General features: G+C 43.7%; 1 protein-coding gene across 1 annotated transcript; it reads left to right on the forward strand.

Annotated features, from left to right (window-relative positions):
• Nucleotides 1-1,132: 1,132 nt before the first annotated feature.
• LOC121441142 (ras-related protein Rab-33A-like) lies at nucleotides 1,133-16,560 on the forward strand. The gene is made up of 2 exons (XM_041642277.1): nucleotides 1,133-1,492; nucleotides 15,998-16,560. The coding sequence occupies exons 1-2, from the start codon at nucleotides 1,235-1,237 to the stop codon at nucleotides 16,451-16,453; spliced, it is 714 nt and encodes a 237-aa protein (XP_041498211.1). The 5' UTR covers nucleotides 1,133-1,234; the 3' UTR covers nucleotides 16,454-16,560.
• The last annotated feature ends 847 nt before the right edge of the window (nucleotides 16,561-17,407 follow it).

The following is a 17,407-nucleotide window of genomic DNA, read 5'->3' on the forward strand; positions in this document are numbered from 1 at the left end:
CTGGAACAACTTATGACTTTATGAAGGCTCAGAGTGTCTGAAATTGTGGGGTTTATGCCATGTCCTAAGTGCCCTCATCTCGACCTGGAATGGTTAGCTACAGAAACAAAGTCCCCCTTTGCTGGAGCTGTCCCCACTAGTTTTCCCCCCTCTCCTGCCCTCTCTATGGCCCTCTCCCGCGGCAGGCCTTCCCCATTGGCCAGCCAAACACAACCGACTGTAGCAGCCAATGGGAGCCGCCCTCTTGAACATTCAGAGGGTGGGTGCTCGTGGTGTGATGAGGGGAGGTTGGCGCCTGGTACGCGCCCCCTACATCTGGCAAGTCTTTGACAGAAACTGTAACACTCCCTACACACTCACACCCGTGCCCCGTGTCTTCCTCCTTTCAGCTGCATGAGTGCCCTCCATAAGCCACTGCGTGTACCGGTGTCCTGTCAGCGCCCTCCCCAATTCCTTAGGCCCCAAAGTGCACCTGCTCCCTCAATTAGACCGAAAACCTCTTTATCCTAAGACTTGCGGAAGGCAGGGAACCACGGCGGCACAGCTGTCAGCTGCTGTGGAGCTGAAAGAGGTACCTCAGATTCCCCACCTCCTAGTGCTGCACCGCACCCGAAGCTCTCCAGTGATGCCTTAGGGTACAACTCTCTTTGTCCTCCCTAGCTGCGCTCACTGTCCACTCACCCCATTCGCTCTAAGTTAAGTGGGGGTTGGAAGCCTGAACCCCACCACTGAACTAGGGGCAAGAAGGCAAGGCTATTCTGGGGTGGCGTGTGTCACCCTCCTCAGCCCTTCCCCGTTTTGCTTAGGCTTTCTCCCTCATGTGTCCCTGGGGTCCAGACAGGGGAGGGTCTAGGCGAAGGCGCGGCACAGCCTGAGCCTGCAGTCTTGGAGCTCACACACCGGCAGAAGGAGGGGGCTTAAGGCGGGCAGGTTCTCCATTTCTTCTCTTGCAAGCTTTTGTGTCTGTGCCTTAGAGCTGCTAGAAGGGTGCACTGGGGAAGGAGGAGGGGTGCCTAGGGTGAGAGCATCCCCTTCAAGCGCGCGCGCACACACACGTTGCCGGCGCACGCACACACAGGCGGACACACACTTCAGACACGCACACGCGCGCGCGTGCACACACACACACACACACACACGCACAAAGCTCTCTCGCCTTGAGCGCACTAACGTGGCCGCTTTCTTTGTGTGGAGCCCTCGACTGGGGTTGGGACCCCGGTCCTGTCCCGGGGAGATGGCGCAGCCCATCTTGGGCCATGGGAGCCTACAGCCTGCTTCAGCTGCTGGCTTGGCATCGCTGGAGCTCGACTCATCGATGGACCAGTATGTACAGATTCGTATCTTCAAAATCATCGTGATTGGGGACTCCAACGTGGGCAAGACCTGCCTGACTTTCCGCTTCTGCGGGGGTACTTTCCCAGAGAAGACTGAGGCCACTATCGGTGTGGACTTCAGGGAGAAGACCGTGGAAATCGAGGGCGAGAAGATCAAGGTGATCCAGCTGGTCAGGTCCGGGAAGGGAGGGACCTGGGAGGGGGTTTCGCCTGAGGTAAAGTTCTAGTGATAACAAATGTCTAGCTTTGGTTGTGTCGCCACCTGCCGAGTTCAAGACCCTGGTGGCATCCTCACCCCTTTTAGCTTCTTTCAGGGGCTCCGTCCCCACCTAACCCAATTTTCCTGGGAAGACAGAGTGGCTGCATTTTTACCCCTCGCCTTACAGCTCCTGCCTGGAAAAGCCGGTTTGAAATTGTCCTCAACCCTGAGCGGGAGAGACATCCCTGAGCACAGGAAGGCCTGAAACATTTCTCGGATGTCTTGTGGGATGGATCCCAAAGCACTTTATACATCTTGAGGTCTTTTCTACCTCTTGGGTGCCAATAGGCTGCAATAAAAAAAATCATCTTGGCTAAGCCCTGTGACATTAAGAAGGCTGGGAATTTATGGAGCATGAAAACTGCTTTATTTTAAATTATAGTTTACTTTTAAGATTGGGGCTGAGTTGAAATGGGGGTGGAGAGATGGTTGTGTGACAAAGCCATGAGCCCTTTTAAAGATTGTCGGTCGCCCACTGAGCCTTCAGCATCCCCCAAACTTGTTCTTTGGAGGCAGTCTCTCTCAAATGCTTGTTTCTTTGCTTGCTTTGGGGAACCTAATGAACAAAGTGCCCTTTGCTCATTCTGCCGGCATTGTCTTCAAAAGGCCCATTGGGAAAATGTAGCACAACTTATCTGAGGGCCAGGGGAAGTGCCTTGACCCCTCTCTCCATAGTTTATTAAGTAGGTCAAGTCAAAATATTTTATATATTTATTTCATGCAGTAAAAGGAGAAACTCAGTAAGACAGGAATATGTCAAGTGCAGGGAGAGGGTGGCAGGAAGCAGGATATGGCAAGGGCAGCTTTGTGTGTCATGGTAATCTTCTAAGAAGGCACCAGGGATACTAAAGACCAATTCCTCTAGACTCATAGCTGGCCTTTGCTTCTGCCTGTAGTTAGACCCCAGGTAGGGCCAAAGGGAAGGCAAACTTCTTGCTGCGAAAACCGACTGAAGTAGCCACATGTCCTGTCCTGTCCTGTCTTCTAAGTGAAGTGGAAAAGAAGAACTGGGGAATTGGAGGGGCTGATGAAACATCCCAAATTGTGCAAGCTTTCTTGGTGATTAAAATGGCCTCAGAAAACAAGCCAAGACTGCACTTCAGGAAGACTGGTAGGAGATAAGGAAGAGTGAGCCTCTGGGTTGGGGAGATAGTACATTCTTTTGAACTTGTGATCTTTTTTGCTTCTTCCACTTCTGAGGAGACAGGGATTGCTTCATGCCCTTTTAAAATCAATGCAGGTGTCTGTGGCTTTCTTTTTCAAGGACTCCCGTGTTGAATGTTCGCACAAGTCAGGGCTTCTTTTATGGTGTCTAGTTTCTCTAATATATGCCTACCAGATGCTGGAAAGTCTAAGACATGGTTTGTTTGCTTTTTTTTGCCAAAGTAGAAATAAACCAATGGATGCATTTTGAAACACCTTCAAAATCATTCATTAATGTTATAGCTTATTTAAAATCAAGTGTTATAAGGAGCTAAAGAGTTCCCTGGGCTTACAGGTTGGGGGAGGGTGCTAAAGTCATCTGGAATTTGAGTGCTGGGAAAAAGAAAGTATGTGGAGAAAAGGAAGATGAGGGGGGAGGGTTGGGGGGAGGAGAAATGAGGGGTGGGAGGTGAATAGTGGATGAAGTCATAACCCAAATGGCCTTGGGGAGTGTTTTTAACCATTCCTCCTCTACTGTCACCCCTCTATTTAGCCAACTGGGTCTCAGAGTCTCTGCCAAATATCCCAGACTTTTTTTCCCCCAGAGGATAGAGCCTGTGACAGTGTGACTCACTAGAAACAGAGATCAGCACAACACCACGTGCAGATAAGTGCTTAATATGGGCTTTTGGTGGAAGGTGATATTTTCAAGAGGACAAAGCCTTATAACACAGTTCAAGAAGGAACCTCTGAGGACAAATTCTCCAAGGACCATCAGGGGAGTGTGGGACCTGGGAGATGCTGAACCTGCTCCCTTGTAAGCTGTTGAAACAAGAAGGCCCAAGCAGGCCAATGAGAGACGAGTGTGTCTGGAAGACGGCAGAGCATGGCACCTGGCAGGAGATCAAGAAAGAAGTAGATTGTGCCTCATGCTTTGACTGCTTGCAGGAACAAGTACCAAAACTTGGTTTGAAGATGACTGGATGACTGAGTGTCTTAGCTAGTCGCCCTTTCGGGGGGAGAGACAAAGGTACAGTGGGGTAAGATGTGGCAGCCCTAGAGTTCAGCCAGCAAGAGTAGGCTCTCAAATTATAAAGTAGAAGCCCAGGCAGGGGAATGGCTTTTCTCAGTTCTGGAATAGGGCATGGCCTCTTCCAGGCTTGTTCCCGATTGTGTCTCAGGGGTGGCACACATGACAACCTCTGCTGGGGATGCCTGATTTGCCATATTCAGAACCACATCTTCCGTATCAGGGCTATCCTTAGGAGTCTGAAGTCCCATTTCTTTCTTTCTTTCTTTCTTTCTTTCTTTCTTTCTTTCTTTCTTTATTATGTATACAATATTCTGTCTGTGTGTATGCCTGCAGGCCAGAAGAGGGTCCCATTACAGATGGTTGTGAGCCACCATGTGGTTGCTGGGAATTGAACTCAGGACCTTTGGAAGAGCAGGCAATGCTCTTAACCTCTGAGCCACCCCTCCAGCCCTCTTTCTTTCTTTCTTTCTTTCTTTTTTTTCTTTTCTTTTTCAAGATAAGGTTTCTTTGTGGCTTTGAAGCCTATCCTGGAACTAGTTCTTGTAGACCAGGCTGGCCTCGAACCCACAGAGATCCGCCTGCCTCTGCCTCCCGAGTGCTGGGATTAAAGGCGTGCGCCACCTGGCTTTTGAAGCCCTATTTCTTTCCCCCAATCACCATGTGTCTTCTTGTACCTCATACCTTTTACAATCCAACGTTTCCTGGTTAACACATACTCAAGAAACCCCCCATGGCAGCTAGAGAGGTAACTCAGAGGTTACCAGCACTTGAACCCAGGCCCTCTGCAATAACAAATGCTCCGGGACCTGGGTTCAATTCTCAGCACCCGCAAGTGACTCATAACCATCCATAACTGTAGTTTCAGGGAATGGAGCACCTACATGTTCACTACAAAAAACCCCATACACACACAATAAACCTAAAATAAAACTCAAAATAAATGCCTCCAATAATTAGGGAATAATAATTGAAAACTTCTATTTATTGGGGCTGGAGAGGTAGCTCAGTGGTTAAAAACACATATTGCTCTTTCAAGGACTCTGTAATTCCAGCTCTAGAGATACCTGATGCCTCTGAGTTCTGCAGACACATTCATTAATGTGCACATACCTACACGTAACTACAAATAATAAAAATAAATCTAAACTAAACAAAAACCCTTCTGTTTATTGACTAAACAAAGTCCAAACTAGTCATTTTATGTCTTACTTGATACGGCAGCCCCAGGACTTAAGATTTTAAAATACTTTTAATTAAAAAAGATCTACATGCAGTATGTGTGAACATTTGTGCATGCACACGTACGTGTGTGTTTGTGTGCATGTGAAGTCACATGTATTTCACAGTGCACATGTGAAGGTCAGAGGATAACTCGTAGAATCTGTTCTCTTTCCACCTTGTGAGTTTCAGGAATCAAAGTCAGGACATTAGGCTGGGTGCCAAGTGCTGAACCATCTTGCCATCCTAGAATCGGGATTTTTATCATTCCCTTTTGACAGAGAAGGAGACCAATTTTGAGAGAGATGAAGTAGCTTGCCCACAGGCAGAGGAATCTTTTGTGATTGCTAGGCTTTTTACTTCTTTTTTTTATATTTTATTGGTTTTTCAAGACTGGGTTTCTCTGTGTAATATTCCCTAGCTGTCCTGGAACTAGCTCTATAAATCAGGGTGGCCTTGAACTCACAATGATCAGCCTGCCTCTGACTCCCCGAGTGCTGGGGTTTAAAGTAAAGGCCTGTTTCACCAATGTTCACGATTGCTAGTGTTTCAACTGAGACCCAGAGCCCATGTTCTTTACATTGAGCTCTACTTTCGAAGGTAACATCAAGCCCCCTCATTGGGAGTGATGCTAGACTACCAAGCAGCCTGTCTTACTGAGTATAGGCAAGGAATCCAAGGCTATGGCCCAAAAATCCAAGAGCCTTCACGTTGTCTCCTTCAAGTTTGGGGGCATAGTTCACTGGTAGAATGTGTGTTTAGGCTATGTGAGGCTTTGGCTCATAGCCCCAGCACCACTAAATAAATAAAATAAAATTCAAGCAAGAAATCTCTTTTGCTTGCACTCAAGACACTCAAGAGAGTGGTTGGAGTTTGCTTTTCACACCTGGACTGTCTCAGTTTGGGCATGAGAATTACAGGTGTTCAGAGCTAGAAAAGACCTTGGAAAAAAGTCTCAAATCCAAAGTCCTCATTTTATAGGTAGGGAACTGGAACTCAGAGTGGGAAAGCAACTTACCTTAGATCAAACAAGATCAAGCTTAATCCCTTTTCCGCCACTCTTTCTGGGTTTCCCATTGCCGGGCTTAGAAGAGTACATAAGTCTTAAGTCCATTTAACCCAGAAGGTTATCTGTGAGAACAACATGGAGGGACCCAACAAAGGAAAGCTGGCAGCTTTTCCTGCTCAATCTAGGAAAAATGGAGTCATATTCCAACTCTCAAAGGAAGGGAGGAGCTTTTCTTAATAACGTTGATGGGCATTGTGTTGAATCTGTTTTTCTTATAACTTAATAATTATGCATTATTTATGTGTCACCTACAGGTTTAGCTAAACCATTTTGCATCTGTCTCAGGATAAAAGCATCAGAAACCAATGAGGGTTTAGGCATTGCTGAACCATTCTTGGTGACATTTACAGAAAGTAGCCCTTCTGTCTAGCTTGGGTCCTCCTACACGCTGAGCACTATAGCAGCAGCTCAGCCATGGCTATAGACAGGCATGGCCCAGATGCAGGGCTCTCCCCCTCTGCTGATCCCTGGGGAAAACACCTTCCTGTGTTACATTACTAAGTGCAAGGTGGCTGAGCTCAATGTTCCTTACAAGTTGCCTACAGTCAGAATGACGTCATGTTTTCTGTGGTGCCTTCTAAGCTTCTGTCAGATAGCTTAATGGTTAACTATACATCACTGTGTGTGTCCCTTGTTGCCTTCCCCTTTCTCTTCCTCTCCCTCCCTCTTCTCCTCCTTCTCTTCCCCTTTAATTTTTTCCCTTCCCCAGTGTGGGTGCATGTGTGAGTGGGTGCCTGTCTGTCTTTGTCTCTGTCCTTTTCATTGCATCGTGTGTCATCTTTGTGTATGCGTGTTTCTTAGATACATATGGTACATATGGAACAGTCCAGCTAATTAATAAAAAAATATTTTTTAATTGAGTGGTAGTGGCCCACACCTTTAATCCCAGCACTCAGGAGGCAGAGGCAAGTGGATCTCTGTGAGTTTGAGGCCAGCCTGGTCTATAGGGCTAGTTCCAGGACAGCCAGGGCTATACACAGAAACCCTTTCTCAAAAAACAAACAAACAAAAGATTTCTTTTAAACTTTCCCCGTCATCCATGGGAGTATCCACCAAAGGTTGTAAATCTTTCTTTCTTTCTTTCTTTCTTTTCTTCTTTCTTTCTTTCTTTCTTTTTATTTGTACGTTTGCCTTCTGCCATTGGCCTTCAACAAAAAGACATTCGTAGCTCATCTATAAAATGATGCCAGAGGGGCTGGAGAGATGGCTCAGTGGTTAAGAGCACAGACTGCTCTTCCAGAGGACCCGGGTTCAATTCCCAGCACCCACATGGCAGCTCACAACTATCTGAAGATCAGTTCCAGGGGATCTGACACTTCACACCAATGCACATAAAATAAAGTTAAATAAACCGTAAAAATGTTTAAAAAAATAAATAAAATGATGCCAGATATGTCTACTAGATAAAAAAAATACCCAGGTCTGCTAAAAGTATATGTAGGGGATGGAGGGCTTGCTGAAGCTTATTCAAGGCAGGATGTGGCAGCTCTCCACCCCATGCCCCTCAGCCTTTGCCCATCACCCCATTAATCTGGGCCTATCCAAGCTGCTCATGGCAAGATAATGCATCTTTCTCCCTGCCTCTTCCCACTAACTGCCCTTGCCCTGTTTCGGCTTCTAGAGCCAAGCTTTCCACAGTGCGAACCAGTAGACCCAAGGCACAGTACTAAAGGTTGATGTGCTCTTTGAGACAATGATAACAACTAATATTCATTGAGCACTTCACATCTTACAAAAACTTCTTCTCATTTATCATTTCATTGGATCATCTTAGCAGCCACAGAGAAACCCAACTTCCCACTATAGAGACGAGGAAATTATGGTTTCATTTTCTCAGCTACTGAATAGAAGCCAGAGTGCTGTCTTTCCAGCTGTACTCACTGTATACAGTTGGCCCTCTGTACTCAAGGGGTCCAACTAACTGAAAAGAAAATGTTTAGAGAAAGAAGCAGGGACTGGAGATATAGCTCTGCTAGTATAGTGCTGGCCTAGCAAGTATGAGGCCCTGAGTCCAATCCCAGTGACACATAATCCTGGCCCAGTGAGGTATACCTGAAATCCTAGCACTCAGGGAATAGAAACAGGAAAATGAAAACTACAAGGTCATCTTGTATTTGGCTAAATAAGTTTAAGGCAGGCCAGCGTGATCTAGATGAGATCTCTCTCTCTCTCTCTCTCTCTCTATCTCTCTCTCTCTCTCTCATAACTTCTCTCCAATTCTCTTTTCTTAGGAATTCTGATTGCCTTGGGGTCTACATCATTCCATTTAGAATACATGTGTGTCTTCTTTATTCTGTCAGTGCTGCCGGTCTCTCGCTGACTAAACTGTAGGCAGTCTTTTTCAGCTTTGAGGTGGTGATGATGAACAGCAGTATTGGCCTGTGTGTGTGTGTGTATACGTGTATGTGTGTGTGCACATGCACACACATGAATCTACCTAAACATATACAGACTTTTTTCTTCTTCCCTAAACAATACATTAGATCAAGTATTTTTGATCACTTGCATCGTATCAAATATAAGTATAAGAAGAGATACTTTAAAACATGTAGAAAGGCCAGGAGTGGTGGTGAATGCCATTAATCCCAGCACTCAGGAGGTAGAGGCAGGTGAATCTCAGTGAGTTCGAGGTCAGTCTGGTCTACAGAGTGAGTTCTAGGAAAGACAGAGCTGCTACACAGAGAAACCTTGTCTTGAAAAACAAACAAACAAATGTAGAAAGGGTGTGTGCAGGGTAATATGTAAACAGTACACTGTTTTACAAAGGGCATTTGATCTTCCATAATGTGGGCATCTGGGGAATTCTGGAATCTGTATTAGGCAGGCCATGCATGTCCAAGAAATGTCACCAAGACATTCCAGATGAGGATGCTGAAGTAGAGAAAGGACACACAACTAGCAGGAGATTTGGGGAGAGATTTGTATTCCAGTTGGTTTGACTCCACTGTACCGTACTGGCCCTCTGAGAGTGATGAGCATCCCAGGCATGAGTAGCTAAGGAGTAGTCCTCAACCATGTCCACTGGGAAGAAAAGAAATAGGAGGGGGACCGGGCAGTGGTGGCGCATGCCTTTAATCCCAGCACTCGGGAGGCAGAGGCAGGTGGATCTTGGTGGGTTCAAGGCCAGCCTGGTCTACAAGAGCTAGTTCCAGGATAGGCTCCAAAGCTACAGAGAAATCCTGTCTTGAAAAACCAAAAGAAAAAGAAAGAAAGAAAGAAAGAAAGAAAGGAAGGAAGGAAGAAAGAGAAAAAAGAGAAGGGGAAGTATCTTCTCTCATTCCCTAGCAAGGATGAAAGGACAGTAAGGATGCTGAGGACAGGAAAACTGCATCCCCAGACACAGAACCCGTTCAATGAATCCAGTGAGCCTGACTGATGTACTTCCCTTTTAGAGGTTTTGAGGCCATACCTGCTAGTTCTTCTGTTTTCTGCTGGGAGTAGCCTGCTTCCGGGCTTATGTCTCATCACAGGCAGGGGTGCAAAAACTTTGGATGCGGTTTATATAGAACTGGAATTAGAACAGTAACTGCCCCTGAACTCCCAAACGTCTACATGAAAGCTTCAAGGCTTTCTTTGTAGCTTCAGGAAGGCAGAGGAGAACTCCAGCAGAGGGGCTCTCCCTACAGTTCTGGCAACTTGGGTGGTTGTACACAATTAGGAAGCCAAGGAAAAGCCAAACAGCCAACCTTACTCAGTTCAAACACCTCACACATTCCCACCCGTGTTCCTGCAGGTATTTTTAGAATCCTGAGCTCATGGTGTTAAAGCATCTGCCACATGCCTGAGGGCCGACAGGGATTCAGCTTCACTCAGAGGCGAGAGTTAAGACTACTGGAGAGTGGGGGTGGGAAGTGGAGAGCGGGAGCCAAGTGGAAACGATATTCCTGTATTAGGCCTGTTTTCTTCCCCCTGACCCCCATCCGTCTCCCCATCTGCCTCTCTTCCTTCCTGCTCAGAGCACCAGAGAGGAAGAGGAAATAAAATCATTTTTTTTTTGGTCTCTGCTTACAGAGGCTTTTTGCTTCTGTGTATAACCAAAGTGGGATGTTTTCTCTGAAATCGTCAGGCAGATACCTGAGCTGTCCTACTGCTGGTAGTTCTAGGGGCTCAGGCCAATACTGCTGTTCATCATCACCACCTCAAAGCTGAAAAAGACTGCCTACAGTTTAGTCAGCGAGAGACTGGCAGCACTGACAGAATAAAGAAGACACACATGTATTCTAAATGGAATGATGTAGACCCCAAAGCAATCAGAATTCCTAAGAAAAGAGAATTGGAGAGAAGTTATAAGAGATTTGCAGATGGGGGGACTGGAGAGATGGTTCAGTACTTAAGAGCATTGGCTGGCTGCTCTTCCGGAGGTCTGGTTCCATTTTCATCTGGAAATACCTGCAGGAATACAGGTGGGAATGTGGGAGGTGTTTGGACCACCTGTAATTCCAGTTCCAGGGGTATCTGTTTTTCTCTTCTGGTCTCTTTAGGGACTGCATGCATGTGTTGCATAGGCACAAATTCAGGCAAAACATCCATAAATATAAAATAGAAATAATAAAATAATATATCTTGCAAATGAAAAAAAATGAAGATTTGAACCAAGCATGGCGACTCATGCCTTTAATGCTGGCATTTGGGATGCAGAGGCAGGTGGATCTCAGTGAGTTCAAGGTCAGCCTGGTCTACAGAAGCAGTTCCAGGACAGCCAGGATTAAATTGAGAGACCCTGCCTAAAAAAAAAAAGCCCTCCTCCCCTAAAGCACAAGTTGAGTCTTCAAGAATGGGTGAGATTGGGATCAGGATCTACTGTGGAAGGATGGATTAGTGGGTACAGTCACAGAGAAAGATGTGGCCAAGCATCTTGAACCTAGGTAGGAATAGGTCAAATTAAGGCAGACTGAACTATTTCCATTTGACAGCACATGCAGTGTAAGGCCACCATAATTTCCTAAAAAGGAAGATGACATACAGGTCCAAGCAGGGGATGGAGGTAGCTAGTGTGACAGCAGCATTTAGGGAGCAATGAAGTGGAGACATTCAGGAACCAAATGACTGTTGTAGTCCAGAAACAGAGAGAGGAGAGCCTGACCAGGGTTCATGAGAATCCAAATCAAGCTGAGGCTGATAGTAAATATTCCACAACCCCAACACTAGAAGACTGAGATAGAAAGACTGAGGCCAGACCAGGCGAGAAGTGAGCTCCACTAAAAGATCCTAGAGGTTAATGAAGCAGAGCCAGGACAATGGAAACTGATGTCTGGAATTGTGGTCTTAGAAGATCTTCACTCCGTAAAGAGATTCAACTATATTCCACAGATTATACTCACAGACGGCTAGTTCCAAATAAAGAGTAGAAACTTCATTTGAAGAGTCAAAGTAGTCAAGCAAGAGGCCATAACAAAATTTGGCTTTATAACTGAGAATTTTATAGGCTCTTGAGATCAGCATTCTGAGCATGAATATCTCTTGTCCCAGACCCTGAATATATCACAGAAAATAAAACTGGGCTTGGATATATGTTGACTTCCAGAGTGTTCCCCTGGGAATTATGTCTGTGCATATGTTACTGATACCAGATTTTTCTCTTCATAATTTGGCCTTTATCCCAAAAGCCAAGATGCAGAAGAAAAATAGAGTGAATTAAATTAACTTTTACATAACAAAGACGTAAATTTAAAAATAAATTGAAAAGCAGGCATGGTGGCTCAAGCATGTAATTCTATGTGATTCTAGCACCACCAGGGTGAATGAGACAGGTGGATCATGAATTTGAAGTCAGCCTTGGTTACATAATTAGATCTCATTTAAACAGACAAATAAACTAGATGGCAAGGTATTTTGTTTGTTTGTCCGGTTTGGTTTCGTTTTTCTAGACAGGGTTTCCCTGTCTTCCCTGGCTGGGACTAAAGGTTTATACCAGTACCACCTGGCAATGGTGAGACTTTTAACACTAGTTTTGCTTTTCTGATGGCAGTAAAGTAGGCTCTTGTATAGTCCAGGCTGGCCTCCAACTTGCTATGGAGCCAAATATGGCCTGACTCATCTTAGTTTTTCTAATTGTGTAATACAAGTTAGGTAAGAAGGTACATCCTATAACCCAGAGCTCAGGAAGGTGAGGTAAGGCAGAAGGATCACTAATTTCAGGCCATCTTAATATAAATATATATATATATATATATATATATATATATATATATGTGTGTGTGTGTGTGTGTGTGTGTGTGTGTGTGCGCGCGCGTGTGTGTGTGTGTGTGTGTGTGTGTGTGTGTGTGTGTTAAGACCTTGTCTCAAACAACAATGACAACAACAACACTACAAAGCAACATGTATTTTAAACCATAAAATTAGGGCAAGGAAAAAGAACAAAGACAATAAATATTACCTATATTCAAATAGCCATTAATATTCTGGTATATACAATTCTAGATTTTCCTACAAACATTTGTGTTTATTTTTTAATATTTATTTATTTATTTATTATGTATACAATATTATGTCTGTGTGTATGCGTGAAGGCCAGAAGAGGGCACCAGATCTCATTACAGATGGTTGTGAGCTACCATGTGGTTGCTGGGAATTGAACTCAGGACCTTTGGAAGAGCAGGCAATGCTCTTAACCGCTGAGCCATCTCTCCAGCCTGTGTTTAATGTTTTTTAAAATTGAGATTATATCATATGAGAAAACATTTGGGGCCAGTTAAAAATTGAACATACCAGCCCTGAAAAATATTATATGTTATTTCTCTTTCTTATTTTCTCTCTCTGGTCTTCTATTTTATTTTATTTTTATTCTGTTTTATTGATATTTATTGAGTTCTACATTTTTCTATGCTCCCCTCTCTGCCTCTCCCCTTCCCCTTTCAATCTTCCCCCAAGGTCCCCATGCTCCCAATTTACTCAGGAGATCTTGTCTTTTTCTACTTATTACTTCCCTTGTAGATTAGATCTATGTAAGTCTGTCTTGTTGTCTAAGTTCTCTGGCATTTGTGGTTTGTAGGCTGGCTTTCTTTGCTTTATGTTTAAAAACCACCTATGAGTGAGTACATGTCATAATTGTCTTTCTGTGTCTGGGTTACTCATTCAAAATAATGTTTCCTAGCTCCATCCATTTTCCTGCAAAATTCAAGCTATCGTTATTTTTTTCTGCCGTGTAGTACTCCATTGTGTAAATGTACCACATTTTTTTTATCCATTCTTTGATTGAGGGGCATTTAGGTTGTTTGCAGGTTCTGGCTATGACAAACAAAGTTGCTATGAATATAGTTGAGCACATGTTCTTGTGGTATGATTGAGCGTCTTTTGGATATATACCCCAAAGTGGTATTACTGAGTCTTGAGGATGGTTGTTTCCTAATTTTCTGAGAAATCGCCACACTGACATTTAAAGGGGCTGTACTAGCTTGTATTCCCACCATCAATGCAGAAGTGTTCCCTTTACCCCACAACCTCTCCAGCATAAGTTGTCATCAGTGTTTTTGATCTTGGCTATTCTTATAGGTGTGAGAGGAAATCTCAGAGTTGTTTTGATTTGCGTTTCTCTGATGACTAAGGATGTTGAACATTTCCTTAAGTGTCTTACAGCCATTTTAGATTCCTCTGTTGAGAATTCTCTGTTTAGGTCTGTATTCCATTTTTTTATTGGATTATGTGATCTTTTGGTGTCTGATTTCTTGAGTTCTTTGTATATTTTGGAGATTAGACCTCTGTCTGATGTGCTGTTAGTGAAGATCTTTTCCCATTCTGTAGGCTGTCATTTTGTCTTGTTGACCATGTCCTTTGCTTTACAGAAGCTTTTCAGTTTCAGGAGGTCCCATTTATTAATTGTTTCTCTCAGTGTCTGTGCTGCTGGGGTTATATTTAAGAAGTGGTTCCCTGTGCCAATGCGTTCAAGTATACTTCCCACTTTCTCTTCAATAAGGTTCAGTATGGCTGGCTTTATGTTGAGGTCTTCTATCCATTTCGACTTGAGTTTTGTGCATGGTGATAGATATGGGTCTATTTTCATTCTTCTACATGTTGCTATCCAGTTATGCCAGCACCACTTGTTAAATATGCTTTCTTTTTTTCCATTTGATATTTTTTGCTTCCTTGTCAAAGATCAGGTGTTCGAAGATGTGTGGATTGATATCCAGGTCTTCTATTGGGTTCCATTGTTCCTCCTGTCTGTTCTTATGCTAATCCCTTGCTGTTTTCAGCACTTTAGCTCTGTAGCAGAGTTTGAAGTCAGGGATTGTGATGCCTCCAGAAGTTCTTTTATTGTACAGGATTGTTTTGGCTATCCTGGATTTTTTGCTTTTCCCTATGAAGTTGAATACTCTTCTTTTGAGGTCTTTGAAGAATTTTGATGGGCATTGCGTTGAATATGTAGATTGCTTTTGGTAAGATTGCCATTTTTACTATGTTAATTCTGCCTACCCAAGAGCATGGGATATCTTTCCACTTTCTGGTGTCTTTTTCAATTTCTTTCTTCAAAGATTTAAAGTTCTGGGGGCTGGAGAGATGGCTCAGCGGTTAAGAGCATTGCGTGCTCTTCCAAAGGACCAGAGTTCGATTCCCAGCAACCACATGGTGGCTCACAACCATCTGTAATGAGGTCTGGTGTCCTCTTCTAACAGGCATATATACAAACAGAATATTGTATCCATAATAAATAAATAAATATAAAAAAAGATTTAAAGTTCTTATCATACAAGTCTTCCACTTGTTTGGTTAGAGTTACTCCAAGATATTTTATGCTATTTGTGGCTATTCTGAATGGCATTGATTCTCTGATTTCTTCCCTAGCCCCTTTATCATCTGTGCACAGAAGGGCTACTAATTTTTTTGAGTTAATCTTGTATCCTGCTACATTGCTGAAAGTGTTTATGAGTTGTAGAAGTTCCTTGGTAGAATTTTTGGAATCACTTATGTAAACTGTTATATCCTCTCTCTGGTCTTTTAAGACAAGGGTTTTTTTTTTTCATATAGCCTAGGCTACATGAACTCACAGAAAGCCTTTTGCCTTACCCTTGAGTGCTGGAATTGCAGCTGTGAATTGGCGCAAATATGACTTTTAGTGTATGCCTCTGTGTGTGTGTGTGCTATTCATCTCATAGTGAACATTTTTCCTTCAGTAAAAATAACAGTGTGATCAAGATATTTTCATACAATTTGAGAGCATCTTTTCAATGTCTATAGAATAGATTACTGGAAATAGGATTACAAGTCTTAAGAGTTGTGAACATTTTTAAGATTATTGATAAAATTTTTACATTGTCCTCCAGGAAACTTGACCAATTTGTGAACTATTTCTATTAATTTTAAAAAGATTCATTGTTTTATGTGCATGAGTGTTTTCTTTGTGCATATGTAAAGTGCATTACGTGTATGCTTGGTACTAGCCAAGGTCAGAAGAGGGCATTCAGTCCTCAGGGACTGTAGCTAGAAGCAGTTGTGTGTTTACTTATGAATGCGTGGAATCAAATCTGGGTCCTCTGCATCAAGTGTTATTAACCCCTGGGCAAACTCTCCAGTCCTGTGTACTCTTTTTAAACTACAATTCTTTATATTTTTCAACTTTGTATTTTCATTCATCCATTTATTTTTTTCCTTTCTTTTTCTCTGTCTCAGATCTCTCTCTCTCTTTTTTTTCAAGACATGGTTTGTCTGTATAGCCTTGTCTGTTCTGGAACTCCCTCTTTAGACCACGTTACCTCTACCTTCTAAGTGATGGGATTAAAGGCGTTTGCCACCACCACCCGGCTTCATGCATCAATTTCAAGGAAAAAAAAAACCTTAACAAACTCTAAAACAGCTCTCTGAGCTTTGATAGGTCCATTCAACTGATCTGTCAAGGACTTATTGCTATAACAGGACTTGTTACCTCATTTTCTAATGCATTAAGACTATGCTTTTTCTCATCTCCTCATGTTTCCTTTTCCAACTTCACATGTGGGTTTTTGTTGCAGGTTCAGGTGTGGGACACAGCAGGACAGGAACGCTTCCGTAAAAGCATGGTGGAGCACTACTACCGCAATGTGCATGCCGTGGTCTTTGTCTATGACGTCACCAAGATGACCTCCTTCACCAACTTAAAAATGTGGATCCAAGAATGCAATGGGCATGCTGTGCCCCCACTAGTCCCAAAGGTGCTTGTGGGTAACAAGTGTGACTTGAGGGAACAGATCCAGGTACTCTCCAACTTAGCCCTGAAATTTGCTGATGCCCACAACATGCTCTTGTTTGAGACATCAGCCAAGGACCCCAAAGAAAGTCAGAACGTGGAGTCAATTTTCATGTGCCTGGCTTGCCGACTGAAGGCTCAGAAATCCCTCTTGTATCGTGATGCTGAGAGGCAGCAAGGCAAGGTGCAGAAACTGGAGTTCCCACAGGAAGCTAACAGTAAAGCTTCCTGTCCTTGTTGAAACCAAATAGTGTAAATACAAGAGAATTAGCATTGGAGTTTTCTTCTTTCCCTTTTTTCTGTGCCTGCATAATGCTGACACCTGCTTGTTTCCATACAAACTGATATCAAAATAAACTTTGTATAGATTATCACCTGCCTTTATGTCTTGCTTTTTTCTAGGAAGACTTTCTTGTTGTTGTTTGGAGTGCTGAGGCTAGAAGCTAGGGCCTTGCATCTGGTAATAAAGAACTCTGCCACTGAGCTACATTCCTAGCCACAAGAAGAGTTTTTTTGACAGTCATAAGTATTTTTTTTTGTTTGTCTCTTTCTTTCTTTCTTTCTTTCTTTCTTTCTTTCTTTCTTTCTCTCTTTCCTTCCTTCCTTTCTTATTTAAAAATATTTATTTATTCATTATGTATGCAATATTCTGTCTATGTGTATGCCTGCAGGCCAGAAGAGGGCACCAGACCCCGTTACAGATGGTTGTGAGCCACCATGTGGTTGCTGGGAATTGAACTCAGGACCTTTGGAAGAGCAGGCAATGCTCTTAACCTCTGAGCCATCTCTCCAGCCCCCTTTCTTTCTTTCTTTCTTCCTTCCTTCCTTCCTTCCTTCCTTCCTGCCTTCCTTCTTTTTTTTGTTTAAGACAGAGTCTCACCGGGCGGTGGTGGCGCATACCTTTAATCCCAGCATTTGGGAGGCAGAGGCAGGCGGATCTCTGTGGGTTAGAGGCCAGCCTGGTCTACAAGAGCTAGTTCCAGGACAGGCTCCAAAGCTACAGAGAAACCTTGTCTCGAAAAAATAAATAAATAAAGAAGATAGAGTCTCACCATTCAGCTCTGGTTGTCTTGGAAGTCACTCTATACACCAGGCTGGCCTCAAACTCATAGAGATCCGCCTATTTTTGCCTCCCATGTGCTGGGATCAAAGGCAAGGCATGTACCACTACCTCTGGCTTTCTTTCTTTCTTTCT

This window comes from Microtus oregoni, unplaced genomic scaffold (genome assembly GCF_018167655.1).
Source record: "Microtus oregoni isolate MIOR12 unplaced genomic scaffold, Mior012 000073F_ref0000255, whole genome shotgun sequence".
In the NCBI taxonomy this organism is placed as follows: domain Eukaryota; kingdom Metazoa; phylum Chordata; class Mammalia; order Rodentia; family Cricetidae; genus Microtus; species Microtus oregoni.

Bases quoted from the DNA above. Each gene is read 5' to 3' on its own strand.
- LOC121441142 (XM_041642277.1), top strand. From the start codon at position 1,235: ATGGCGCAGCCCATCTTGGGCCATGGGAGCCTACAGCCTGCTTCAGCT. The intron at 1,493-15,997 runs GTGATCCAGCTG...TTTTTGTTGCAG, and splicing joins TCGAGGGCGAGAAGATCAAG to GTTCAGGTGTGGGACACAGC.